We start from the raw sequence: 26,777 nt of genomic DNA on the forward strand, positions 1-26,777 counted from the left end.
CAGCAATAATGAAAGGATTCGGACTTTGAGACTTCACATCCAGTGAGGCAGGCCCCTTTGGCCCACCGAGTCTGTGCCGACCGGCGATCACCCCGTACACTAGCACGTAAGCGCACACACACACACAGACACACGCACAGACGCACGCACACGCGCACACACACACACACACTAGGGGCAATTTACAATTTACAGAAGCCAATTCACCTACAAACCCGCACGTCTTTGGAGTGTGGGAGGAAACCGGAGCACCCGGAGAAAACCCACGCAGGTCACGGGGAGAACGTACAAACTCCGTACAGACAGCGCCCGTGGTCAGGATCGAACCCGGGTCTCTGGCGCTGTGAGGAAGCAACTGGGGCTCACGTTGTCGACCTCCCCTGTCCACTGACCTCAGTCAGGCGAACGACAACCAACAGAGGCAGCAGAAGCAGAAGCAGCTTCATAACTTCTGCTGCCTCAAACGCAAGAAGAAGGAGGAGGCAGCAACTCTACCGCTGGGCCACCGTGCCGCCCCAATCAGAACACAGGGCTCCTTAACCCGCAGTGGCCACGTACCATAGCCAGGATACAGCGTGGAAACAGGCCCTTTTATGGCCCAGCCTGCCCACAAGGACCAAGATGCCTCATCTACACGAGTCCTGTCTGCCTGCGTTTGGCCCATATCACCTCTAAACCTGTCCTGTCCATGTACCTGTCCAAATGTCTTTGAAACGCTATGATTGTCCCTGCCTCAACTACCTCCTCTGGCAGCTCGTTCCATACACCCGCCACCCTTTGTGTGGGAAAGTGTTAAGTAAAGGTTAATTATCATCTTGACATAAAAGGAGGCCATTAAACCTGCAATGTCCACGCTGGTCTTAAAAGAATACCTCTTCCACCCTTTCTGGCAGCGAATACATAAAATCTCTGAACCATAACTATGAAGTACAAAGGCCTCCCATAATTTATCTACGTCAAGAAAATCTATCCTCCCCCCCCTCCCCTCCCCTCATTCAAAGATAACATCCCTGACGAACAAGTCTTTCCTCGTACAGTGCCCTCCATAATGTTTGGGACAAAGACCCATCATTTATTTATTTCCCTCTGTACTCCACAATTTGAGATTTGTACTAGACAAAAATCACACGTGGTTAAAGTGCACATTGCCAGATTTTAATTAAGGCCATTTTTATACATTTTGGTTTCACCATGTAGAAATTACAGCAGTGTTTATACATAGTCCACCCCCCCCCCCCATTTCAGGGCACCATAATGTTTGGGACACAGCAATATCTTGTAAATGAAAGTAGTCTTGTTTAGTATTTTGTTGCCTATCCTTTGACTGCTTGAAATCTGCGATTCATGGGCATCACCAGTTGCTGGGTGTCTTCCCTGGTGATGCTCTGCCAGGCCTGTATTGCAGCCATCTTTAGCTTCTGCTTGTTTTGGGGGCTAGACAGAGAATTCTTCTGTCATCAGCTGTGGAGGTCTTCCTTGGCCTATGTAATTAGTAAGCTCACCAGTGCTCTCTTTCTTCTTAATGATGTTGCAAACAGTTGATTTTGGTAAGCCTAAGGTTTGGCTGATGTTTTATTTTTGTTTCTCAGTCTCATAATGGCTTCTTTGACTTTCATTGGCACAACTTTGGTCCTCATGTTGATAAACAGCAATAAAAGTTTCCAAAGGTGATGGAAAGACTGGAGGAAAGACTAGGTGCCAAGAGCTCTCTTATACCTGCATTAAGGAGACAATTGAACACACCTGAGCAATTACAAACACCTGTGAAGCCAGGTGTCCCCAAACATTATGGTGCCCTGAAATGGGGGGACTATGTATAAACATTGCTGTAAATCCTATATTGTGGAACCAAAATGTATAAAAATACCCTTTATTAAAATCTGACAATGTGCACTTTAACCACATGTGATTTTTTTCTATTACAAATCTCAAATTGTGGAGTACAGAGGCAAATAAATAAATGATGGGTCTTTGTCCCAAACATTATGGAGGGCACTGTAGCTAAATTCTTCTAGTCCTGGCAATCTCCTGATAAACTATCTCCGGGCTCTGTCTTATCTCAATGGGCCCTGGGGAGAGGCGACATTTTGGAGGCTGCGTGCAAAACTTAATTAAAAAATACTCGTGTGTTTTTTAACCGTTTAAAGCTGAGATCTGTAAACGACAGCGGGAGAAAGCGGGCATTCAAGCCACTTAAATGCACAAGTATTTGCAATGGACTCAACCCCCCACAATGCAAGCAAGGCGCCTGGAAGGCATGGAGAGGTCTCCTTTTTGCTCGAAACGGTGGTCACTGAGGAGGCCTGAGGGTGAGAGTGAGGTGTCGGAGTAACAAACACCCTCCCTCCCAAGCATTACCTATCGCTGAGGAATGCAGGAAAATAACTGCAGATGCTGGTACCTGCAGATGCTGGTACAAATCGAAGGTATCACAAAATGCTGGAGTAACTCAGTGTGTCAGGCAGCATCTCAGGAGAGAAGGAATGGGTGACGTTTCGGGTCGAGACCCTTCTTCAGACTGATGGTTTTTCTTCTACATCACCTAACAAAAGTCCTTCTAGCTCTTACTCACAATTAATAATTGACCTGACATCAATTGCCATTTGTGGAAGAGTTGTGCACCTCCGTCATCTGCAGGGTAAACTACTGCCAAACACCAGTTCTGAAGGACTTGGTTCCAATTCCAAGACTCTGTTCATCTTAGTCCTAGATTCTTCTTCCAGCAAAGACGGTTTCTCTGCTTCACCTATCCCCGTAGTATCTTAAAACCTCAATCAAATCACCGTCTAAGCTTGTAAATTCCAGAGAATACCTGTGGTCCCCATAATCTCCCATTTATATATTATCTGGGTGTCCTAGTGCATCAGTCACTGAAAGGAAGCATGCAGGTACAGCAGGCAGTGAAGAAAGCCAATGGAATGTTGGCCTTCATAACACGAGGAGTTGAGTATAGGAGCAAAGAGGTCCTTCTGCAGTTGTACAGGGCCCTAGTGAGACCGCACCTGGAGTACTGTGTGCCGTTTTGGTCTCCAAATTTGAGGAAGGATATTCTTGCTATTGAGGGCGTGCAGCGTAGGTTTACTAGGTTAATTCCCGGAATGGCGGGACTGTCATATGTTGAAAGACTGGAGCGGCTAGGCATGTATACACTGGAATTTAGAAGGATGAGAGGGGATCTTATCGAAACATAAAAGATTATTAAGGGGTTGGACACGTCAGAGGCAGGAAACATGTTCCCAATGTTGGGGGAGTCCAAAACCAGGGGCCACAGTTTAAGAATAAGGGGTAGGCCATTTAGAACGGAGATGAGGAAAAACCTTTTCAGTCAGAGAGTTGTGAATCTGTGGAATTCTCTGCCTCAGAAGGCAGTGGAGGCCAATTCTCTGAATGCATTCAAGAGAGAGCTATATAGACCTCTTAAGGATAGCGAAGTCAGGGGGTATGGGGAGAAGGCAGGAACGGGGCACTGATCGAGAATGATCAGCCATGATCACATTGAATGGCGGTGCTGGCTCGAAGAACCGAATGGCCTCCTCCTGCACCTATTGTAAAAAATAAATAAATATATATGACACGCAGGCTTACGAAGGTTCGACTTGCGATATTGCGACTTTGTGATGGGGCAAATGGCAACGACCTGTAGCGAGCCACCTGATCGCATGCATTCAATGCATTTCCACTTACAATATTCTCGGTTTGCGATGGGTTTCTCGGTCCAGAACCCCCATCGTAAACTGAGGAGCACCGGTACAGATTCCACACCCGACAAGGGAGGTGCAGAGCTTAATTCCAGGGAGGCCAGCCACACAAACCCCTTGCACTCTCGCGCAATATTACCCTCTGCTCCCAACATTGGGACAGGTTTAGATCCCAACTCATTATTGTCCTTCAGACGTTTACTCCTTGGCTTGGACTTCCCCAGGGATTCTTTGTCACAAGTCTCGCCGAAGCCCATGAAGACTCCATCAATCACACTGCCCTCTTTGATCCCACCGTCTTTCTGCCTTGCGGAGTGCAATCAAATTAGCCAGTAGTGACCTTTTCTCAAACTCACGTTAGCAATATTTCATTAAACAGTCATTCTCTGGGAATACTTCCCAGTGATACATTACCATTCCATTACTGGGACCGCATAATCAGTGAATTACTTTCACCATTTTTTGAATGGTGGTGTCACCTTCACAGTGTCTCCATCCTCAGACAACATGCCCATGACCAGAGTAGATTGATAAATGATGGTCAGGATTATCCTTACAACAGCATGGTACCCAAACCCCCGCTAAGTCATGAGACTTTTATGGTTCCTCGTTCACTCTGCACATTGAGTGTATGGAAAAAAACTGCAGATGCTGGTTAAAATCGAAGGTAGACACACAATGCTGGAGTCACTCAGCGGGTCAGGCAGCATCTCGGTAAAGAAGGAATGGCTGACGTTTCTGAAGATGGGTCTCGACCCGAAACCTCACCCATTCCTTCTCTCCCGAGACGTTGCCTGACCCACTGAGTTACTCCAGCATTGTGTGTCTACCTTTGAGTGTATAGATGTATTCAAGAGAGAGTTAGATATAGCTCTTAAGGCTAACGGAATCAAGGGATATGGGGAGAAAGCAGGAACGGGGTACCGATTGTGGATGATCAGCCATGATCATATTGAATGGCGGTGCTGGCTCGAAGGGCCGAATGTCCTACTCCTGCACCTATTTTCTATATTGAAACGTTTCTATATCTGAAGATTTCACAAGCCTTAACTAATTTATATGGTCGACATAATCCCTTTCTTGTTCCTCTCTTGCTTGTTATGTTTAAATTAAACAAAATGGGTTTTTATGTTTGTCCATATCTCAACCTGGACAGACCCAGAATACGCAGAGAGCATTAATTCAATCTGTGATATTTATCGTGGTGGTGGCCGTAATCCATTCTGTACCTGTCCAGCGCGCAGCGTAGGTTCACTAGGTTAATTCCCGGAATGGCGGGACTGTCGTATGTTGAAAGGCTGGAGCAATTAGGCTTGTATACACTGGAATTTAGAAGGATGAGGGGGGATCTTATTGAAACATATAAGATAATTAGGGGATTGGACACATTAGAGGCAGGAAACATGTTCCCAATGTTGGGGGAGTCCAGAACAAGGGGCCACAGTTTAAGAATAAGGGGTAGGCCATTTAGAACGGAGATGAGGAAGAACTTTTTCAGTCAGAGAGTGGTGAAGGTGTGGAATTCTCTGCCTCAGAAGGCAGTGGAGGCCAGTTCGTTGGATGCTTTCAAGAGAGAGCTGGATAGAGCTCTTAAGGATAGCGGAGTGAGGGGGTATGGGGAGAAGGCAGGAACGGGGTACTGATTGAGAGTGATCAGCCATGATCGCATTGAATGGCGGTGCTGGCTCGAAGGGCTGAATGGCCTACTCCTGCAACTATTGTCTATTGTCTATTGTCCAGGATTCTGATCTTATGGACTCGGTATCTTTGCCTTACACAACATCCATGAGTCGGGACCCTGAATGGTAGAATGACTTGGGTATTTAAAGTCATCCTCACTTAAAGTCGAGCGTTGTCCTGACTTGTGCATTGTAGACCTGGATAATCAGGGGGCGTGTGGCTCATCACAGAAGAAGCAACCTCTTGTAGCCACGTTACCTACGGGCTAGGCCAGCTAAGCTCCTCTCCTAGTGCCTCCACCTCCTCCCATTCTCCTTTTGGTTTGGGCACATTCGCCAGTTCAATGGAGTCCAAGCCATTGAAAGTGCAGGAGAAATGGTTGGACTCTCTTTTGTCACCTAGTCGTGAATTCGTGTTCTTAAGTGATCGGTGCAGAATTAGGCCATTCGGCCCATCGTCCACTCCGCCATTCAATCGTGGCTGATCTATCTTTCCCTCTCAACCCCATTCTCCTGCCTTTTCCCCATAACCCGATCTATTCCTCATATGTGTATAAAATCATGAGAGGAATAGACATTGAGATATCACAGATTGAATTAATGCTCTCCGTGTATTCTGTGTCTGTCCAGGTTGAGATATGGACAAACACAAAAATGCTGGAGTAACTCAGCGGGACAGGCAGCATCTCTGGAGAGAATCATCAGAGGAATAGAGAGGTAGTCTCTTGCCCAGAGTAGGGGAATCGAGGACCAGAGGACATAGGTTCAAGGTGGAGGGGAAAAGATTTAATAGGAATCTGAGGGGTAACTTTTCCACACAGAGGGTGGTGGGTGTATGGAACAAACTGCCAGAGGAGGTAGTTGAGGCTGGGACTATCCCAATGTTTAAGAAACAGTTAGACAGGTACATGGATAGGACAGGTATGGAGGGAGATAGACCAAGTGCAGGCAGGTGGGACTAGTGTAGCTGGGACAGGTTGGCCGGTGTGGGCAAGTTGGGCCTGTTTCCACAATGTATCACTCTATGACTATAACCCCTGACACCTGCACTAATGAATGGTATCTCTGTCACTGTTTGGTACTTAGGTGACTGGGCTGATCCTGGCCATTCATTCTGCCCATGTTTGGATACTGCCCAAGTCTCGTAGCCTTTCAGACAGCAACTGCTTTAATATCTGATGCAGTGGAAGTGAAGACTATCGTGGGATCGTACAGAGTACGAGGGCTGGCATCACAATGCACCAGCGACCAGGGTTCAACACCACTGTCGGTAGAGTGTGCACGTTGTCCCTGCGGTTAGCACGCAGCAAAAGCTTTTCACTGTACCTCGGTACACGTGACCATAAACAAAACTGGCCGTATGGATTTCCTCCCACATCCCAAAGACGTGCAAATTGGCCCTCGGAAATAGTGCAGGCGAGTGGTCGAATCGATAGGGGTGTGGGGAGAATAAAATAAAATTAGTTTAAAGAGATATTGGATGGTCAGGTGGTCTCGATGAGCTGAAGATGTTGTTTCTGTGCAAACATCGACAGACAATCCTGCCCCCACCTGACCTGCGTGGGTTTTCTCCGAGATCTTCGGTTTCCTCCCACACTCCAAAGACGTACAGGTATGTAGGTTAATTGGCTGGGTAAATGTAAAAATTGTCCCTAGTGGGTGTAGGATAGTGTTAATGTACGGGGATCGCTGGGCGGCACGGACTTGGAGGGCCGAAAAGGCCTGTTTCCGGCTGTATATATATGATATGATATGATGATATGACTTGTGCACTCCGCTAAACAAGCCCTAAACCAACATCTAGAGCCTAGGATTGTGTAGGCAGGAACTACAGGTGCTGGTTTATACGGAAGGTAGACACAAAGTGCCGGAGCAACTCAGCAGGACTGCAGAAGGGTTCCGACCCAACACGTCACCCGTTCCTTTTCTCCAGGGATGCCGCCTGACCCGCTGAGTAGTTCCAGCACTGCGTGCCTATCCAAAGCCTGCGATCACTGTGCTTCCAACGATTCAATCTTCCTCTGTATAGGAAGGACCTGCGCCTGCTCAAAAAGCTGGAGTAACTCAGCGGGCCAGGCAGCATCTCTGGAGAGAAGGAATGGGTGACGTTTCGGGTCGAGACCCTACTTCAGTCTGAAGAGGGGTCTCGACCCGAAACGTCACCCCATTAAAATCTCCCTCTGTGGGTTTTGCGATCATTGCCTCTAATTTTACTGGGTTGTCAACGCCTTCTTGGCGCAGTGGTAGAGTTGCCGCCTTACAACGCTCACAGCACCAGAGACCCGGGTTCGATCCCGACCACGGGCGCCGTGTGTACGGAGTTTGTACGTTCTCCCCGTGACCTGCGTGGGTTTTCTCCGTTTCCTCCCACACTCCAAAGACGTGCAGGTTTGTAGGTTAATTGGCTTGGTGTGTGTGTAAATTGTCCCTAGCGTGGGTAAGATAGGGTTAATGTGCGGGGATCGCTGGTTGGCGCGTAGTCGGTGGGCCAAAGGTCCCGTTTCTGCGCTGTGTCTCTGAACTAAACTAGACAAACCGGATTCCTTCTACGTTTTCTTGGCAAGACACACCTCGGCAACTATCCAGAACTGCAAGACACACCTCGGCAACTATCCAGAACTTGTGGCGGATGCTACTGTTGCAATAAACAACTCGAGCAGCCCGACGGGTTCTCGAACATAAGTCAGGGAGGGTTGGCTTGTTCTGAAGTATTTGCTTTGCACAGTGCTCCTGGCCTTTTCTTGAAACGACAAGGAATGTGTCAAGTTGCCTGAAGTTTAGTTTAGTCTGGAGATATTAGTGAGTCCTCTCCGACCAGCGATCCCCGCACACTAACACTATCCTACACAAGTTAGGGACAATTTACATTCCTACCAGGCCAATTAACCTACAAACCTGTACGTCTTTGGAGTGTGGCGGAGTAGCGCTGCTGGTTGTGCTACTGAACTAAAATCTGTTCCTCCCGAGGTCCCAGGGTTGATCCCCTGGATTGCAATGGCAGATTGAAGGACATGCTGGGCCCCAAGGTGACCAAACGCGGTAGAATCCAATCGTGTTCTTCCGATGATCCACAATGTTAAGACCCAGCTTTGATCTACTTTCTGTTCTGCATCTCCCCCCTTTACTACAATGGTAGTGCCACACAGCATCACAATGTCAGTGCGAAGAGAGCTGTTCTTCACAAGGCAAAGGGGTGGCCACCTCTATTGGTATCTTATGGGCAACTTGGGTTGCCAACTGGCCCGTATTAGCCGGGACATGCCGTATATTGGGCTAAATTGGTTTGTCCCATACGGGACCGCCCTTGTCCCGTATTAGGCCCGGGGTGCATTGCAGGCCCGGACACTGCAGTTCCGGGGGGGGGGCGCTGTAGGCCCGGACGGGCCTGGGCACCGCGTAACGGAGGTTGCATAGCAACCCACATCCCGACCTGGGCGGCCGCCATTGGTGGAGCGGGAGCACTTGGCCGCTGGCTGGGTGAGGTCACGTGGGGCGCGGGGTGATGACATCACCTTGTCCCTTATTTGGGAGTGAGAAAGCTGGCATCCCGACAGGCAACACTTCCTCAGACGGCCACAAGGGCCGAGATGAAGTTTTAACCTGGGGTTGGTTCACTCACCACCTGCTCCAGCCTCTGCTCACTAGTCTTTCTCCCACCAGTTTAGATCCCCGCACACTAACACTATCCTACACACACTAGGGACAATTCTTTTACATTTGCCAAGCCAATTAACCTACATACCTGTACGTCTTTGGAGTGTTGGAGGAAACCGAAGATCTCGGAGAAAATCCACGCAGGTCACGGGGAGAACGTACAGACAGCACCCGTAGTCAGGATTGAACCCGGGTCTCCGGCGCTGCATTCGCTGCAAGGCGGCAACTCTACCGCTGCGCCACCGTGACCACAACTAGTGGAAACAGCCTTTTGTTCTGAGAGCCAGCATAGACTCAGCGGGCTGAATGGCCTCCCTCCACGCCAAGGCATGATACTAAATAGGTTTTGGTTACAGCATGCATAGACAAGTTGAGAAATCATACTGGATGAGTTTGGCACCGGGCCCTGTAGTTGGAGCTCATGTAGCCCTACATGGTTCTGGTCTCGTTGGCAAAGGGTGTCGGAAGGAACTGCAGATGCCGGTTTAAACCAAAGATAGACACAAAAGACTAGACAGACACGTCTGAAGAAGGGTCTCGAACCGAACCGTCACCCATTCCTTCTCTCCAGAGATGCTGCCTGACCCGCTGAGTTACTCCAGCACTCTGTGTCTCTCTTCTAATTAGAAAAAGAATACCCAAGAACATTCCCACCCTCACTGGAGCGTCAGCCCAGTCCCCTGAGCATCAAAGACAAGCACGATAGACACGAATGCGCAAGGTCCTGGCCAGACGTGCCTATGTTTCATCCAAGCTGGCTTCCTATTCCAACTTAGATGTGATCGTAATTACCAACATCACAATATTGGGAAAAGACATGGGGCTTTGTAGGTTAATTGGCCTCTGCAAATTGACCCTAGCGTATATGATGCAAAAGTGGATAACATAGAACAAGTATACAGGTGATCAATGGTCAACATGGACTCGATGGGCCAAAGGGCCTGTTTCCACATTGTATCTCCAAGCTCGAAACTAAGCAGAAAAGGCTGAGAGAGCAAGGGATGCAGCAAAGGCTGCACAACTGGACATCCCACCGGCTACAGCAATGCGGAGCTGTGTTACAAAACATTGCCTTGCCTCCAGCCAAGCTGTTCCAGTGCAGTTGTAATGCAGGCACCTACCCTATGTTGACTAAAATCAGAACTAATCCAACCCACCTCAGACCCACTCTCTGCCTCAGAAGGCAGTGGAGGCCAATTCTCTGGATGCTTTCAAGAGAGAGTTAGATAGAGCTCTTAAGGATAGCGGAGTCAGGGGGTATGGGGAGAAGGCAGGAACGGGGTACTGATTGTGGATGATCAGCCATGATCATGGTGAATGTCCCAAATGCCCTTGTCCCATATTAGGTCCGGGGGGCGTTGAAGGCCCGGACACTGTAGGCCCGGAGGCCTGGCGCCGCCTAATGGAGGTTGCTTAGCAACCCGCCTCCCGGCCCGGGCGGCCGCCATTGGTGGAGCGGGGTGAGGTCACATGGGGCGAGGGACGGTGACATCACCTTTTGTCCCTTATTTGGGAGCGAGAAAGTTGGCAACCCTGCCTAATACTGATATAAAGAAATGGTTATGAACATTAGATGCAGAAAAGGTTATGGGTTCAGACACATCTCAGCCACAGTAATGAAGATCTCTGCTACAGTGTGATTGATGGTGGACAGGGACTCAATGGGCCGAAGGGCCAGTTTCCATGCTGCATCTTTCAATCAATCAATTTTGGGTGGGGCATTAAGTACCGACCTTGCGAGCAATTACCAGATGCTAAAAAAAATTATATTGTAACTAATCTTCAATCGCACATACAATCCTTAACTAACGCTGTTCCACAGCCTGGATCATTAACTAACCTTGCTGTTCTGCCCCAAATCATTAACTGATACTTTCCTCGGTTCTGATCAATAACTGATCAATCCTCTGATCAATAACTGATCCCATTCCCCGGTTCCAAACATTGCCAAGATTGCCCGAACAATGATCATCAAATGATCTTGTCACGAAGCAAATCATGAACTGATTTGCTCACCAAGTCCCAACCTTGATGTGACCTGTGACTGCAGCCTTAAACATTATAAACAGAACATTGCTAAACACTCAGGGGGTCAAGCAGCATCTTTGGGAAGAGAAACGTTAATACTTCAGCTCAGGGGATCCTTCATCGAAACTGAGGAAGAGAACGGAACATGTTTGTTTTCAGTCCAGAGAAGGTTTGTGGAGGAATGAATAGAACGAAGGGAAGATATCTGACAAGGTGAGACCAAATGGATTAATAGGGGCAGTAAGAAGAAAGAGCTTCTTGTCCTGTAATGTGTTGGTAATAGGGAGGCTGCAGGACTTGCCCTGACTATACTAAGAGAGAAACAAAAACTAAGTTTAAACTTGTCATCACATTGAGCAACCTTTCCTTCAACTCTACGCACTAATCTTCAGGTCAAAGGTGTTGCAAGAGACAATCACCAGGGCCAAACTGTCTGGCAGTTTATTGGATACAGCAAGGGTTGCCAACTGTCCCGTATTAGCCGGGACGTCCCGTATATTGGGCTAAATTGGTTTGTCCCGTACGGGACCGCCCTTGTCCCGTATTAGGCCCGGGGGGGGGGGGGGGGGCGCAGGATAGTTTGGAACTGTCCTGGCCGCGTTCGAATCAAGCAATCAGTGGATCGTGCATAGGCCGAAGGACGCAAAATGAGCCTGCAAAAGCAAACGCCCAGCAATTTTCTAAAACAAATTATAGGGGGGCCATTGGTGGTTACAGCTGCCAGACAGTGGTTACAGTAGACCGAAGATCTCGGAGAAAACCCACGCAGGTCACGGGGAGAACGTACAAACTCCGTACAGACAGCACCCGTAGTCGGGATCGAACCTGGGTCTCTGGCGCTGCAAGGCAGCGACTCTACCACCGCGCCACCGATGAAGATAAAGACCATGGCACGATTCACAGCAAGACTTACCTCATCACCACATACTTTGCCATTTGAGCAGCTCAATAAAAGCCGAGCTGCTTTGCAGACCCTCATTCAATGTGAAGCAAGATCAAACATGATCCCGAGATGGGATTCCTGAACTCTCAGCAAATAACATCTACAAAACCCTCGATGCTAATGGAGCCGAACATCCTAAAGATGATTCACAGTGGAAATATAGAGCTAGTGACCACGAACCTTGGTCAAAGAGGGAAGGTAAAGGTGTAGGCTTTGAAGCATCTTCAAGAGGAGAGAGAGTTCGGGAGGGGAAATTTCCAAAGCTTAGGTCTTGACCACTGAAGGAAAGGTCACCATGTTAAGTATTCAGCACAGGAGCTCCTGGGATATATGCAGGATAAGAAGTCTGACTTTATGCAAAATCTCCCAAAATTCACTCAAGTATTTGTTGAGGATGGTAATAATAATATACGGCATGATATTTATTAATAACGAACACCGCACATATTCCATTCGTTTAATTATGGGTCGGGTTAGGGTGAATATTCAATAAAATTAGAGAATTATAGTTTGTGTGTGGGTAGACAGTAGGTGTGGTTTCTAGCGTAAACCAATACAATATTGGTTTACTAAAAAAAAACTGATATTTCTGACACATAAAGAAATTAGTAATCAGGCAGTTCTCAGGAATGGAGCCCTTGCTTAACATAGATTTATTTAGGAATGTGCAGAAGGATCTCGACTCGAAACGTCACCTATTCCTTATCTCCAGAGATGCTGCCTGACCCGCTGAGTAACTCCAGCTTTATGCGCCTGCCTTTGGAAATGTGCATGTCTCTTTGGACTGATATGTATAGATGCCACCAATATAGACAATAGGTGCAGGAGGAGGCCATTCGGCCCTTCGAGCCAGCACCGCCATTCAATGTGATCATGGCTGATCATTCACAATCAGTACCCCGTTCCTACCTTCTCCCCATACCCCCCTGACTCTGCTATCTTTAAGAGCTCTATCTAGCTCTCTCTTGAAAGCATCCAGAGAATTGGCCTCCACTGCCTTCTGAGTCAGAGAATTCCACAGATTTACAACTCTCTGAGTGAAAAGGTTTTTCCTCATCTCTGTTCTAAATGACCTACCCCTTATTCTTAAACTGTGGCCCCTGGTTCTGGACTCCCCCAACATCAGGAACATGTTTCCTGCCTCTAGCGTGTCCAATCCCTTAATAATCTTATACGTTTCAATAAGATCCCCTCTCATCCTTCTACATTCCAGTGTATACAAGCCTAGTCGCTCCAGTCTTTCAACATATGACAGTCCCGCCATTCCGGGAATTAACCTAGTAAACCTACGCTGCACGCCCTCAATAGCAAGAATATCCTTCCTCACATTTGGAGACCAAAACTGCACACAGTACTCCAGGAATTAACCTAGTGAACCTACGCTGCACTCCCTCAATAGCAAGTCTTGTTTGTTTTATAATTTGCAGAGTAGAGATAAATGAATTTCAAATAAGCCGAAAGGGCCCAATGACGTAATTGACAAACACATCATGATAAGATGTGGAAGGTTCAATCGTGGGTCTGAGCTCAACATTCGTTCGGTGCTTGTTCTGGAACCATTGTTCTGGAACCAAGAACCTTGTTCTTGAACAAGATCGTGCTTGTCGCGAGGGAAGACTGGAGCATGAGGAGCTTGCGAGATTCCCCAGCTTCCCATGGTGACAGCAGGTCAGAGTAACGGTCCTTGAAACAGGCCCTTCGGCCCACCAGGTCCGCGCCGACCCGCGATCCCCGTACACTAACACCATCCGCCACACGAGGGACAAATTTATCATTTACAGAAGCCAAATTAACCAACAATCCCGTACGTCTTTGGAGTGTGGGAAGAAACCCGAGCCCCCAGAGAAAACCCACAAGGTCACGGGGAGAACGTGCAAACTCCGCACGGTCAGGATCGAACCCGGATCTCTGGCGCTGCAAGGCAGCAACTCTACCGCTACGCCACCGTGCCGACCTAGTCCTACCCGATCTTGGAGAACTTCCCTATCCTGGGTGTTGCCTACACTGAAGACCAGGGGACAGTCAGACACATGCACTATCTCAGCAGGGAGTAGACAATGGTCCAAAATTGGCTCAACCAAGCCCTCATCTAGAACCGATTCTTAGACCCTCTCCACACACACACCACGAGAACAAAGCAGTGGAGGAAGATCAAAAATGGTCCACCCACGGACTTTGAACTTCCAACGCTAACATGGGGCAGAATAAAGGGACATAAACAGGGGGCCGCAGAGGGCAAGGCTGGAGTTGGGGAGCAAGGGTTGAAAGTCAGTGTGATGGTGGTGTGGATATGCGATTCCCAGCTCATCTCAGGGTCATGTCAGGCACGGAATGGACTTTGCAAACTGTCTGCTTCAGCTTCCCAGGGAGGTAAATAACTGGGTGACTTTAGCTGTGAGCCGTGATGCAAAACAGGTCGTGCTAGATCACATTCTTGATAAGCACATTGATCGACGTTCCTTCCTGTTGACTTCAATGGGGAGCAAAATTCAGTCGGAAATACGACAGGAGATCGCCGGGACAACAATGCCTGGTGCTCACGATTGAATTTAACCCCTCGAGGGTACGGAGAGGAAGGGAATAAAGCTCGAATCTTAATTCGAGGGAAAATCTCACAAAGGCCATGGTATCCACCCTGCAATGTGTGGGAAGGAGGAACTGCAGATGCTGGTTTACACCGAAGATGGACACAAAATGCTGGAGTAACTCAGCGGGACGGGCAGCATCTCTGGAGAGAAGGAAAGGGTGATGTTTCGGGTCGAGCCCCTCCTTCAGACTGAGAGTCATTGGGAGAGGGAAACTAGAGAGATGGGAGGGTGAGGCGTGAACACAAGAGTGCTATTCCTCAGCACACGTATTTTGGTTTTGTCAAGGATAATTTTGTCAAGGAAAAGGGCGCAGCGGTAGAGTTGCTGCTTTACAGCGAATGCAGCGCCGGAGACTCAGGTTCGATCCTGACTACGGGCGCCGTCTGTACGGAGTTTGTATGTTCTCCCCGTGACCTGCGTGGGTTTTCTCCGAGATCTTCGGTTACCTCCCACACTCCAAAGACGTACAGGTATGTAGGCTAATTGGCTGGGAAAATGTTTTTAAAAATTGTCCCTCGTGTGTAGGATAGTGTTAATGTGCGGGGATCGCTGGGCGGCGCGGACCCGGTGGGCCGAAGGGCCTGTTTCCGCGCTGTGTCTCTAAATCTAAATGCGCTGTGATGGTCTTAGCCGATCCCACAGCCCACCCCTGAATCTTCACCAATTCTCTTGTGACTATCAATGACAGAACAGGTATGCAGACAGATGTGAAGCCACATCTGGTGCACTGCTAGGATTACCAGACCACTGCCTTCACACGAGGCAACCTCACTTTCCTGACCGCGCTGTAAGGTTTTGACATGGATTTTGGATACAAACAAGCTCGTCAACAGTTACCACCCCACCCAACCGCTGGGCACCAAGTCAACTGTCTAGACTCTCACAGGAGACATAGGTCAGAGAACATTTCCCACGAGTGTAAAATTACAAACACGTGGGGAATGTAATTGCAGAATTGGAACCAAACCATCAGAAGCTGCAGCGGCAGAGTTGCCGCCTTACAGCGAATGCAGCGCCCAAGACCCGGGTTGCATCCCGACTACAGGCGCTGTCTGTGCGGAGTTTGTACGTTCTCCCCATGACCTGCGAGAGCTTCAGTTTCCTCCCACGCTTCAAAGACGTACAGGTTTGTAGGTTAATTGGTAAATATAAAAATTGTCTCTAGTGTTTGTAGGATAGTGTTAGTGTTCGGGGATCGGCGCGGACCCAGTGGGCCGAAAGGGCCTGTTTCCGCACTGTATCTCCAAACCAAACCAAGAGGAAGTGGCTCCCATTGCACAAAGGGTGGTAGGACTCTGGACCTGTGGCCACCTGTGCAGGTTAGCAGAGGAATGTGCAGGAAGGAACTGCAGATGCTGGTTTAACCCGAAGATGGGCACAAAAAGCTCAGCGGGGACGGGCAGCGTCTCTGGGGAGAAGGAGGAATCGGTGACCGTTTGGGTTCGAGTCTCTTCTTCAGAGACCTGAGTTTGATCTTTGGCCCACATCTGAGTGTTTTACAGGGATTCTCGAAAACTGAAACTGCAAGAGTCTCTCAGAGGTTTCCTTGGTTAAGTATCGGAAGATCACAAATCACCTTCCCTGATCCCATCCCAAGCTCTGGTTCCTTGCCTCTGGTCCAGCCCATCCCAGCTTGGAGAATGTTGCTCCGAGAGACCCAAGCATCTCCTGGCGTTTTACTCGTACCCCCTGGCCCGAGTCTCCACCACTTCCTCTCCACAGTGGGGGCCCAGCTGATGTTTGGCCATCCGCCAGCTTCAACATCTCCATGCTATGTCGCCTGTACCCCAACATAAACCACGTCTGGTTCTAGATCACACTTGTTGCTCTCTGCCTTTCACCGATTGCTTCCAGTGTGTAGAAGCAAAGGACTTCTAGCAGAATATTGTCTGTAGAATATGTTTAAACCCGTTCATGGGAGTCATCCTCCACATCTCAGTGTCCTTCTCCAGTCCTGCATTACTCCAACACAACAATCAACAACTCAATCCAGATCCCGGCTCAAAGCCAACGGCCACCAACTCAACTCAAAGCTCAACAGGAATCGATGATCGGAAATCCCGAAACTGCCTGTCCTCGGATCGCTTATAGTCCACCTTGCCTGAAGCCGAGACAGGAGCGAAATGGGAACGCCAGAACAGCAGAGGGTGAGGACGCACACAGAAGATAGGACCAGGAGTTGGCCACTAGGCCGCACCACGGAACACAATCATGTTCCATCTGCCTCATCTCCTCCTCTGTGCTAGAGTTTGAAGTCCGATGTAATTGAGATGTTTCCGCAGAGACATGCAACCCATGCCTTCCCGAGCCCCTTCCCCTGCTTCACACGGTCCCAAAGCATGACGGAGAACGAGTCTTACGGGCGAGGTTACGTGGCTGGACACGAGGTGGACAATTTACACACGGCAATCTCGAAACGACAACGAGGAGACAAGCCGCTGGGTTTCAGAGAAGACGACATATGTTTGCGCGCGGAGCGGTGGGAGCCGGACCTGCCCCTGAGCCACAGCATGGTTGACATGGGTTACTCACCGTGCAGCTGCCTCCGTTCTTGCAAGGATTGCTGTCGCACTCGTTGGTCTCGATCTCGCAGTTGGTGCCGCTGAAGCCGGGCTTGCAGGTGCAGGTGTAGCTCCCTTGGCCGGTGTTGGAGCAGGTGGCCCCGTGCTTGCACGGCCTGTGGTTGGTGCAGTAGTTGAGGTCCTGGTTGCAGAAGAGGCCGCCCCAGCCCTCCTGGCAGTTGCACTTCCAGGGCTCCTGGCACAGGCCATGCAGGCAGCCCGGGTAGCGGATGCACTGGTCACACAGGCGCCCCTGCCAACCAATGCGGCATCTAGGGGAAAGGGAAGATGGGACCCGGTCAGACAAGCACAGTGCAGGAAAATGACTGCAGACGCTGGGTCAAATCAACGGTATTTATTCACAAAACGCTGGAGTAACTCAGCGGGTCAGGCAGCATCTCAGGAGAGAAGGAATGGGTGACGTTTCGGGTCGAGACCCTTCTTCAGACTGATGTCAGGGGGGTGGGACAAAGGAAGGATATAGGTGGAGACAGGAAGATAGAGGGAGATCTGGGAAGGAGGAGGGGAAGAGATGGACAGAGGAACTATCTAAAGTTGGAGAAGTCAATGTTGGGCTGCAAGCTGCCCAGGCGAAATATGAGGTGCTGTTCCTCCAATTTGTGGTGGGCCTCACTATGGCACTGGAGGAGGCCCATGACAGAAAGGTCAGACTGGGAGTGGGAGTTGAAGTGCTCAGCCACCGGGAGATCAGGGGATGGGGCCGGTGTACGCCTGGAACAGGGATTGTTCGACGTACCCGACAAAGAGGCAGGCGTAGCTAGGGCCCATGCGAGTGCCCATAGCTACGCCTCTGGTTTGGAGGAAGTGGGAGGAATCAAAGGAGAAGTTGTTGAGGGTAAGAACCAGCTCTGCTAGGCGGAGGAGAGTGTTAGTAGATGGGGATTGGCTGGTTCTACGGTCGAGGAAGAAACGGAGGGCTTCAAGACCATCCTTGTGGGGGATGGAAGTGTAGAGTGACTGGACATCCATGGTGAAGATGAGGGAGTGGGGGCCTGGGAACCGGAAGTTATCGAGGAGATGGAGAGCGTGTGATGTGTCTTGGACGTAGGTGGGGAGGGATTTGACATGGGGGGGGGATAGGATTGAGTCGAGGTAGGTAGAGATAAGTTTGGTGGGACATGAGCAGGCAGAGACAATGGGTCTGCCGGGACAGTTCTGTTTATGGATTTTAGGTAGGAGGTAGAATCGGGCCGTGCGGGGCTGGGGAACTATAAGTTTGGAGGCATTGGAGGGCAGAGCGCCGGAGATGGTGAGGGCAGTGATGGTGCTGATGATAAAGGTCTGGTGCTCGTCGGTGGGGTCATGGTCCAGGGATAAGTAGGAGGAGGTGTCTGAGAGTTGTCGTCTGGCCTCAGTCCGGTAGAGGTCAGCACGCCAGACTACCACAGCACCTCCCAGACATTCATAGAGTCAGACGACGTGGAAAAAGGACCTTCTGTCCAACTCAACCAACGTGCATGTCTATGCTAGCCCCATTTCATAAGTTTCATATGTTCTTGGTGCAGAATTAGGTCATTCGGCCCATCAAGTCTACTCTTCCATTCAATCAAAGGTATCGCAAAAAGTTGGAGTAACTCAGCGGGTCAGGGAGCATCTCAGGAGAGATGGAATGGGTAACGTTTCGGGTCGAGGTCATTCTTCCTGCCCGCCCACTCGACGTTTCAAGAAGCCCGCCATTCAATCATGGCTGACCTACCTTTCCCTCTCAAACCCATTTCCCTGCCTTTTCCCCACAACTCCTGACATTCTTATTAATCAAGAATTTGATTATCGTTTGCCCAGGTTTAACCAATAACTCTCTAAACCTTGGGTAGACACAAAATGCTGGAGTAACTCAGCGGGTCAGGCAGCATCTCGGGAGAGAAGGAATGGGTGACGTTTCGGGTCGAGACCCTTCTTCAGACTGAAAAGGAATAAGTGACATTTCAGGTCAAGACCCTTCTTCAGACTGATGTCAGGAGAGGGGGCTCATCAATTATAGACAATAGACAATAGGTGCAGGAGGAGGCCATTCGGCCCTTCGAGCCAGCAACACCATTCAATGTGATCATGGCTGATCATTCTCAATCAGTACCCCGTTCCTGCCATCTCCGACTCCGCCATCCTTAAGAGCTCTATCTAGCTCTCTCTTGAAAGCATTCAGAGAATTGGCCTCCACTGCCTTCTGAGGCAGAGAATTCCACAGATTCACAACTCTGACTGAAAAGGTTTTTCCTCATCTCCGTTCTAAATGGCCTACCCCTTATTCTTAAACTGTGGCCCCTGGTTCTGGACTCCCCCAACATTGGGAACATGTTTCCTGCCTCTAACGTGTCCAACCCCTTAATAATCTTATATGTTTCGATAAGATCCCCTCTCATCATTCTAAATTCCAGTGTATACAAGCCTAGCCCCTCCAGTCTTTCAACATATGACAGTCCCGCCATTCCGGAAATTAACCTAGTAAACCTACGCTGCACGCCCTCAATAGCAAGAATATCCTTCCTCAAATTTGGAGACCAAAACTGCACACAGTACTCCAGGTGCGGTCTCACTAGGACCCTGTACAACTGCAGAAGGACCTCTTTACTCCTATACTCAACTCCTCCTGTTATGAAGGCCAACATTCCATTGGCTTTCTTCACTGCCTGCTGTACCTGCATGCTTCCTTTCAGTGACTGATGCACTAGGACACCCAGATCTCGTTGTACGTCCCCTTTTCCGAACTTGACACCATTCAGATAATAATCTGCCTTCCTATTCTTACCACCAGTGGATAACCTCACACTTATCCACATTAAACTGCATCTGCCATGAATCCGCCCACTCACACAACCTGTCCAAGTCACCCTGCAGCCTCATAGCATCTTCCTCACAGTTCACACTGCCATCCAGCTTTGTATCATCTGCAAATTTACTAATGGTACTTTTAATCCCTTCATCCAAATCATGAATGTATATTGTAAATAGCTGCGGTCCCAGCACCAAGCCTTGCGGTACCCCACTAGTCACTGCCTGCCATTCTGAAAGGGACCCATTTATCCCCACTCTTTGCTTTCTGTCTGTCAACCAATTTTCTATCCATGTCAGAGATAGATGGATATTCAATAGATTAAACAATCGAAAGTGCTGGGCACGACTCAGAAGAGGAGTTGAGCCCATCAGGTTCAAAAGTTCTAGGAGCAGAATTGGGCCATTCGGCCCATCGAGTCTATTCCGTCCATTCTATCACAGAACATAGATCTGCCGTGGTCCTATTGAATGGTGGGACAGGGGCCGAATGGCCTACTCATGCTCGGACTTTCTTATGCTCATTGGTGAATGCTGGCCAGCAGTAATTCTATTGATTCCAGAGTCGGAAGCTGGACTAATAATAGAAACACACAAGGCAGCAGATGTTGAAAACACCATGCCTAAGAAAACACAAAGTGCTAGAAGAACTCAGCGGGCCAGGCAGCACCTGGAGAGGCAGATTATTATTATTACGCCTTTATAATAATAATAAATTATTGTAATAATTACGCCTTTATAAACAAACTCAGCGGGCCAGGCAACATTTCAGGTCGGGACCCATCTTCAGAATGATTCCTAAGGGTCAGACTCTTCTTCAGACTGAAGAAGGGCCACAGAGCTGAAACATCAGTTGTCCATTCTCTCCACAGATGCTGCCCGGCCCGCTGAGTTAGTTCCTCCAGCACTTGGTGTTTTGCCCAACAATCTGAACGCTTGCATTTCCAGAACTCGGCCACTGAGACGAAAAGCAACAACAACAACAACAAAATGGGAATCATAACGTTGGCAGAAGCTGGCAGATTGTTGCAACATCTTCTGTTAAAGGTGTGTGGCGTGTTCTCAGCTCCTGAGAAACAGGCTGGAAATGGCCTGCCTGCAACCATATCTGCATTCAAGAGAGAGCTGGATGGAGCTCTTAAGGATAGCGGAGTCAGGGGGTATGGGGAGAAGGCAGGAACGGGGTACTGATTGAGAATGATCAGCCATGATCACATTGAATGGCGGTGCTGGCTCGAAGGGGCCGAATGGCCTACTCCTGCACCTTTTGCCTATTGTCTATTGAACAGCCGACACTTTCCACCCCCCATCTCGTCCCTCCCTGACCTCCCCCTCCGAATAAAAATAAATCCGTACATTAGAGAAATAAAAGAATAAAATGGAATAAGGTACTGGAAACTCACATGCATTCTCCCGGCCTTGCACAGTATCCGTATTTGTCGTGGCAACCCAGCAGACATATAGCTGTGAAACATTTGGAAGAGAGGACAATGTTTTAAGAGGCGTACTAGACAGGTACAAGAGTTTGGGGCATGTGTTGAGGAACAGCGAACTGCTCCTCCCAGGAACAATAAACACACGCTCGCTGTCTCCAATAAAGGGTTCGTGTGTCTCTATTCAACCGCCCTCCCTTAAGCGCCCGGGATAAGAATGCCCCTGTGGAGACAGGGCAAAGCTAACTGTCCCATCTGAAAAGGGGCCTTAACGAGCGCGATTGAGGAGTTAAAGTTTCCATGCCAACATATCCTTCCACTCGCGTGTCGCCCCTTTCATTGTACCCTTTCAAAACGTGGTGAGATGTATTCAAATGTTATTCTTCAGCTGTGGCGTGTCCGCTGCCTTTGTTGTTCCCCCCTTTTGCGAGGGGAGGCGGCTTGTGTTAACACACTTCAATAAGTTAACCAGACTGAACATATGCTTTTTTTACTCGGCCACACTCCCCCCCCCCACCACCACTCCCCCCCCCCACCACCACTCCCCCCCCCCACCACCACTCCCCCCCCACCACCACTCCCCCTTTTCAATGAAAATGTTCCAGCCTCCTCTGTTCAATCAAAAACAACCCGAGACCGAAATCCCACAACCCCAGGCTGAAAAATGAGCCAAACATTTTATTTTGTTCTGCTTTGCGGGTTTCTTGAAATCGCCAAATTTAGAATTGAGAATTGCCTGAAACCTCGATATTTAAGTTGAGTTAAAGCAAGATTTAAAACAAGATTTAAGTCAAAATTGAGTCAAAGCAAGATTTAAAACAAGATTTAAAGCAAAATTGAGTCAAAGCAAGATTTAAAACAAGATTTAAAGCAAAATTGAGTCGAAGAAAGATTTAAAACAAGATTTAAGGCAAAATTGAGTCAAAGCAAGATTTAAAACAAGATTTAAAACAAAATTGAGTCAAAGCAAAATTTTAAACAAGATTTAAAGCAAAATTGAGTCAAAGCAAGATTTAAAACAAGATTTAAGGCAAAATTGAGTCAAAGCAAGATTTAAAACAAGATTTAAAGCAAAATTGAGTCGAAGAAAGATTTAAAACAAGATTTAAGGCAAAATTGAGTCAAAGCAAGATTTAAAACAAGATTTAAAGCAAAATTGAGTCAAAGCAAGATTTAAAACAAGATTTAAGGCAAGATTGAGTCAAAGCAAGATTTAAGTCCTACCAACAAAATGTTGAGGATGTGCATTTGTAAGATCACACATCATGTATCTGTAGTTCACTTTCTCCCAAACTCGATCCCACACACACTAGGGACAATTTACAATCTTTACCAAAGCCAATTAGCCTACAAACCTGTGTGTCTTTTGATCAATTGATTTTTGGAAAATAACCCGACCGCGACAAGCAGCAAAAATAAAGACACTTGCGTTAGAGATGCTGCTGTAACTGGGAGCGACAAGCAAACTGCTGGAGAAAACGAAAATAAAACGTCGAACATCCCCTTTTATCTTTCTCGCTGGGCCGCCGAGTTCCTCCAGCGGTTTGGTCACACACAAGGAACCGCAGGTGCTGGCACCCTGAGCAAAACACAAAGTGCTGGAGGAACTCGGCGGGCCAGGCAGCATCTGTGGAGGGGAATGGAGGTTACGGGTTGGGTCTGAAGAAGGGTTGGGTCTATTCCCTTCAGTTCCTCCAGCACTGGACATACAGTGAACTGCAGGTGCTGTTTTACACACACACAAAAAAAGACACAAAGTGCTGGAGTAATTCAACCGTCGAGTTAATCCAGCACTTTGTGTCTTTTTTTTGTAAACCAGCATCTGCAGTTCTCTGCTGGAGTAACTCAGCGGGTCAGGCAGCATCAACAGCCGAGTTACCCCAGCATTTTGTGTCTAGTTTTGTTCCTCCAACGCTGTGTTTTGATTTCCCCAGCAGTTTAATCTCTAAAGCAAAATCGAGAGGGAGGTGGGTGGGTGGGTGGGTGATCCTTACGTTCAGAGCAATAATCCCCCCTCCAGCCGGGCAGACAGACTCTCTGGCCGGCGTCGTCGCAGGTGTAGTGGCCGAAGTTGTCGTCTCTGGGTCGGCAGTACACGGAACAGCCCTCGCCGTAGTAAAACTCGCCACACACCACATGGTAACTGTAACGCAGTTCGCTCTGCTCCACAGTCTGGACGTCCTGGGACCAGTCCTCTCCGATAGCCAAGCGGCGACCGGTGGCCAAGCGGCTGATCAGGTTCTGGGGGTCATCTATTGATGGAGGGGGGGGGAGAGAAAGAAGAAGGGGGGAGAGGGTGAGAAAGGAGATACATCAGCGGACGTGGGGGGCAAAGATTAACGCTGATATATCGTTACCCACCTCCAGTTTAAATTCCATTTGGAATATTTTGGAAGAACCAAGAACCAAGACCATACAGTGTAAGAAAATAACTGCAGATGCTGGTACAAATCGAAGGTATTTATTCACAAAATGCTGGAGTAACTCAGCAAGTTAGGCAGCATCTCAGGAGAGAAGGAATGGGCGAGACCCTTCTTCAGACTGAAAGAAGGGTCTCGACCCGAAACGTCGCCCATTCCTTCTCTCCTGAGATGCTGCCCGAACCAAGACCAAGGAATCCTGCAATTTGTTCCCTTGTTTCTCAGCATTGTTGAACATAACCAAACATTCCCCACGCATTTATCTAGCCGTGTACGTTTCAAGGCTATAGAACACCTCCTCTACCAGAATGTAGCTTATCCCCAATGTAGGAAGGAACTGGTTTAAAGTTGGAGCAACTCAGCGGGACAGGCAGCATCTCTGGAGAGAAGGAATGGGTGACGTTTCGGGTCGAGACCCTTCTTCAGAAACGTCGCCCGTTCATTCATTCATTCATCTCCAGAGATGCTGCCTGTCCCGCTGAGTTACTCCAGCTTTTCGTGCCTTTCTTGGGCAAAGAGCACAGGACAGACAGACACATGGTGTAAGAAAATAACTGCAGATGCTGGTACAGGTCGAAGGTATTTATTTCACAAAATGCTGGAGTAACTCAGCAGGTCAGGCTGCCTCTCAGGAGAGAAGGAATGGGTGACGTTTCGGGTCGAGACCCTTAGTCTTCAGACTTCTGAAGGGTCCCCCCCCCCAGAAACGTCCTCTCTTCCATCTCTCCAGAGATGCTGCCTGACCCGCTGAGTTACTCCAGCATTTTGGTTCACACAGATACTGTCACACTCACACACACACGCATACACACACACACTCGCATACACACTCATGCTCGCACACGTTCACAGTGTCTCACACACACATGCTCACACAATCAGACACACACATTAAGTCCCTCTCAGGTATTTATTCACAAAATGCTGGAGTAACTCAGCGGGTCAGGCAGCATCTCAGGAGAGAAGGAATGGGTGACGTTTCGGGTCGAGACCCTTCACCCATTCCTTCTCTCCTGAGATGCTGCCTGACCGCTGAGTTACTCCAGCACTTTGTGAATAAAAGACAGACTGCGCCCTCTGGTAATGAGATTGAGAATTGATTACCGGTGCTGGGCTGGTCGGATTCCGCATTCCACGCCTCGATAATCAGAGAGAAAGTTCCCTGCAGAGAGTAGAGAATAAACAATTTGTCACTCTAACCTACTCGGACACCCTCGGGCTCGACCAGGCTCTCTCCGCGTCCACCGCCCCTCTCTTCTGCACCGTTTCCAAGCTTCACAACAACTTGCAAAACTCTCCAATCCAAATCCCACAAATTATTGAACATTTTAAACGCAAGATAATAATCTCAAACTGCAGCCGCGTCTGAAAGAGTTTGCATTGAAACGTTCCTCCTCTCCCCCCCCCCCCCCCCCCTTGTTTGCAAGCGGCTTTTAGTTCAACTTTAGACATACAGCGCTGAAACAGGCCCTTCGGCCCCACCGAACGCGTCTATCAGCGATTCCCACTATCCTTTTTTTTTTACAATTTACATTTTTTTTAACCGTTTTTTTAAATAAAAACTTTATATCTTTGGAGGGAACCGATGAAACCCCGTCGCGGGTGACGGGGAGAAGGTGCAAACTACCCCGTACAGACAGCACCCGCGGTCGGGATCGAACCCGGGTCGCCGGCGCTGTGTGAGGCATTAGCTCCGCCTGTGATCGATACTTACCGGCCAGGTGAAGTGGAAGGGGATCCGAATGGGCTCGTTGCCCCACACCATGTCTCCTCCGGCTCCCATGACCGGTGTGTTGCCAACTCCGTAGGTACACGGGGGGTCGGGAGAGATGTTAACCTGGTAATGCTTGAGACACACACGGAAGAAACGGCCACATTGCCTCCCCTTCTGACAAGCGCCGGACGACCCGGTCTGTCGGCTGCTGAACGAGTCCACTCTAAGCTCGAAGATGCCGGTGGAAAAAGTCTGAGGAGGGAGGGTTAAAAAAGGAGAGAGAGCAATGGAGAATTAAGATTAAAAATAAAGACCGGAGTGGGCAAACTAGAGAGGGGGTTATTCAGGATTGAAGACTTACCTGGGCAGCCGAGAGTAAGATTACAACACACGAGAAAACTGCAGCCATCCTGGACAGAAATTGCCCCTGTCCGGAAAACCAGAGGCAAATACAATCCCAAACCGAGTCAGCAAATGTTTAAGTCGAAGAATTCTCCAAAAGCGTCTGTCTACTAAAAGGCGAGAGAATTCAAAGGAGAGACTCGGTCGTCTCTACGTTTTGTGAGTTTTGGAAAAAACGAGAAGTCCTTTTATTAATTCCTGGGGATTTCAGAGGTCCCTCTTGCTCCGTGTCTCTCTCTCTCTGCTGGTGTTTGAATGAAGAGGGGAGTTCATGTCCTCTCTTTATATGCTCCGTCGGGTGCGAGATTCCGTCAATCACACACAGTCAGAAGACTGCGTTGGCAAACAAAAGCTCTCACACCTCTACGGCGGCCAAATGCAACTCAGGGAGGGGGAGGGGAGGGGAGGGGTGGGGGAGCAGAGAGTAAATAGTGGGAAAGACAAAAAAACTACAACCCAGCATCCGAAACTAGTTTTTTAAAGTAATTAACCCTAAACTCCTCCAGTCCAGAGACTCCCATTTGAGTTAATTTCAAGCCATTCATTTTTTTTGGATTCATTTTCACATTCAAACGCCAGTTTCCAAAAAAAAGTTCCTATCATTTTAGATACATTCCCCCAACTTCCAACCTTGTGGGCGACTCTGATTCGGTAAATTAGTAAATAAACCTCAAAGAAAAACCGAACGCGTCTCTCGATTTGAATCCTGGTTAAAAATTCATGGGACTTTTTTTAATTAATAAGAGATGATTATCGGCCACTACCAATGGAATTGGTGTTTCAATAACTCGGGTGTGATCCACTGCCCGTTTGCAAACGGCGAAATTGTGACATTGTCGTTTCCAGGATGGTGTGGGTGTGTTGTAA

The 26,777-nt window shown here is 48.7% G+C and overlaps 1 protein-coding gene across 1 annotated transcript in view; it reads right to left on the bottom strand.

The window, feature by feature from the left end:
• The window catches only part of dlc (deltaC), a 32,956-nt gene extending 6,808 nt beyond the window's left edge, over positions 1-26,148 (bottom strand). Inside the window, exons 1-6 of the mRNA XM_078431225.1 lie at positions 25,870-26,148; positions 25,509-25,760; positions 24,899-24,956; positions 23,369-23,626; positions 21,345-21,405; positions 17,123-17,423 (exon numbers count right to left, since the gene is read on the bottom strand). Of these exons, the coding sequence (XP_078287351.1) occupies positions 17,123-17,423; positions 21,345-21,405; positions 23,369-23,626; positions 24,899-24,956; positions 25,509-25,760; positions 25,870-25,917 (978 nt within the window). The 5' untranslated portion in view covers positions 25,918-26,148. The remainder of the gene's footprint in view (positions 1-17,122; positions 17,424-21,344; positions 21,406-23,368; positions 23,627-24,898; positions 24,957-25,508; positions 25,761-25,869) is intronic.
• Between the last annotated feature and the right edge of the window lie 629 nt (positions 26,149-26,777).

This window comes from Rhinoraja longicauda, chromosome 41 (genome assembly GCF_053455715.1).
Source record: "Rhinoraja longicauda isolate Sanriku21f chromosome 41, sRhiLon1.1, whole genome shotgun sequence".
NCBI classification, from domain to species: Eukaryota; Metazoa; Chordata; class Chondrichthyes; order Rajiformes; family Arhynchobatidae; genus Rhinoraja; species Rhinoraja longicauda.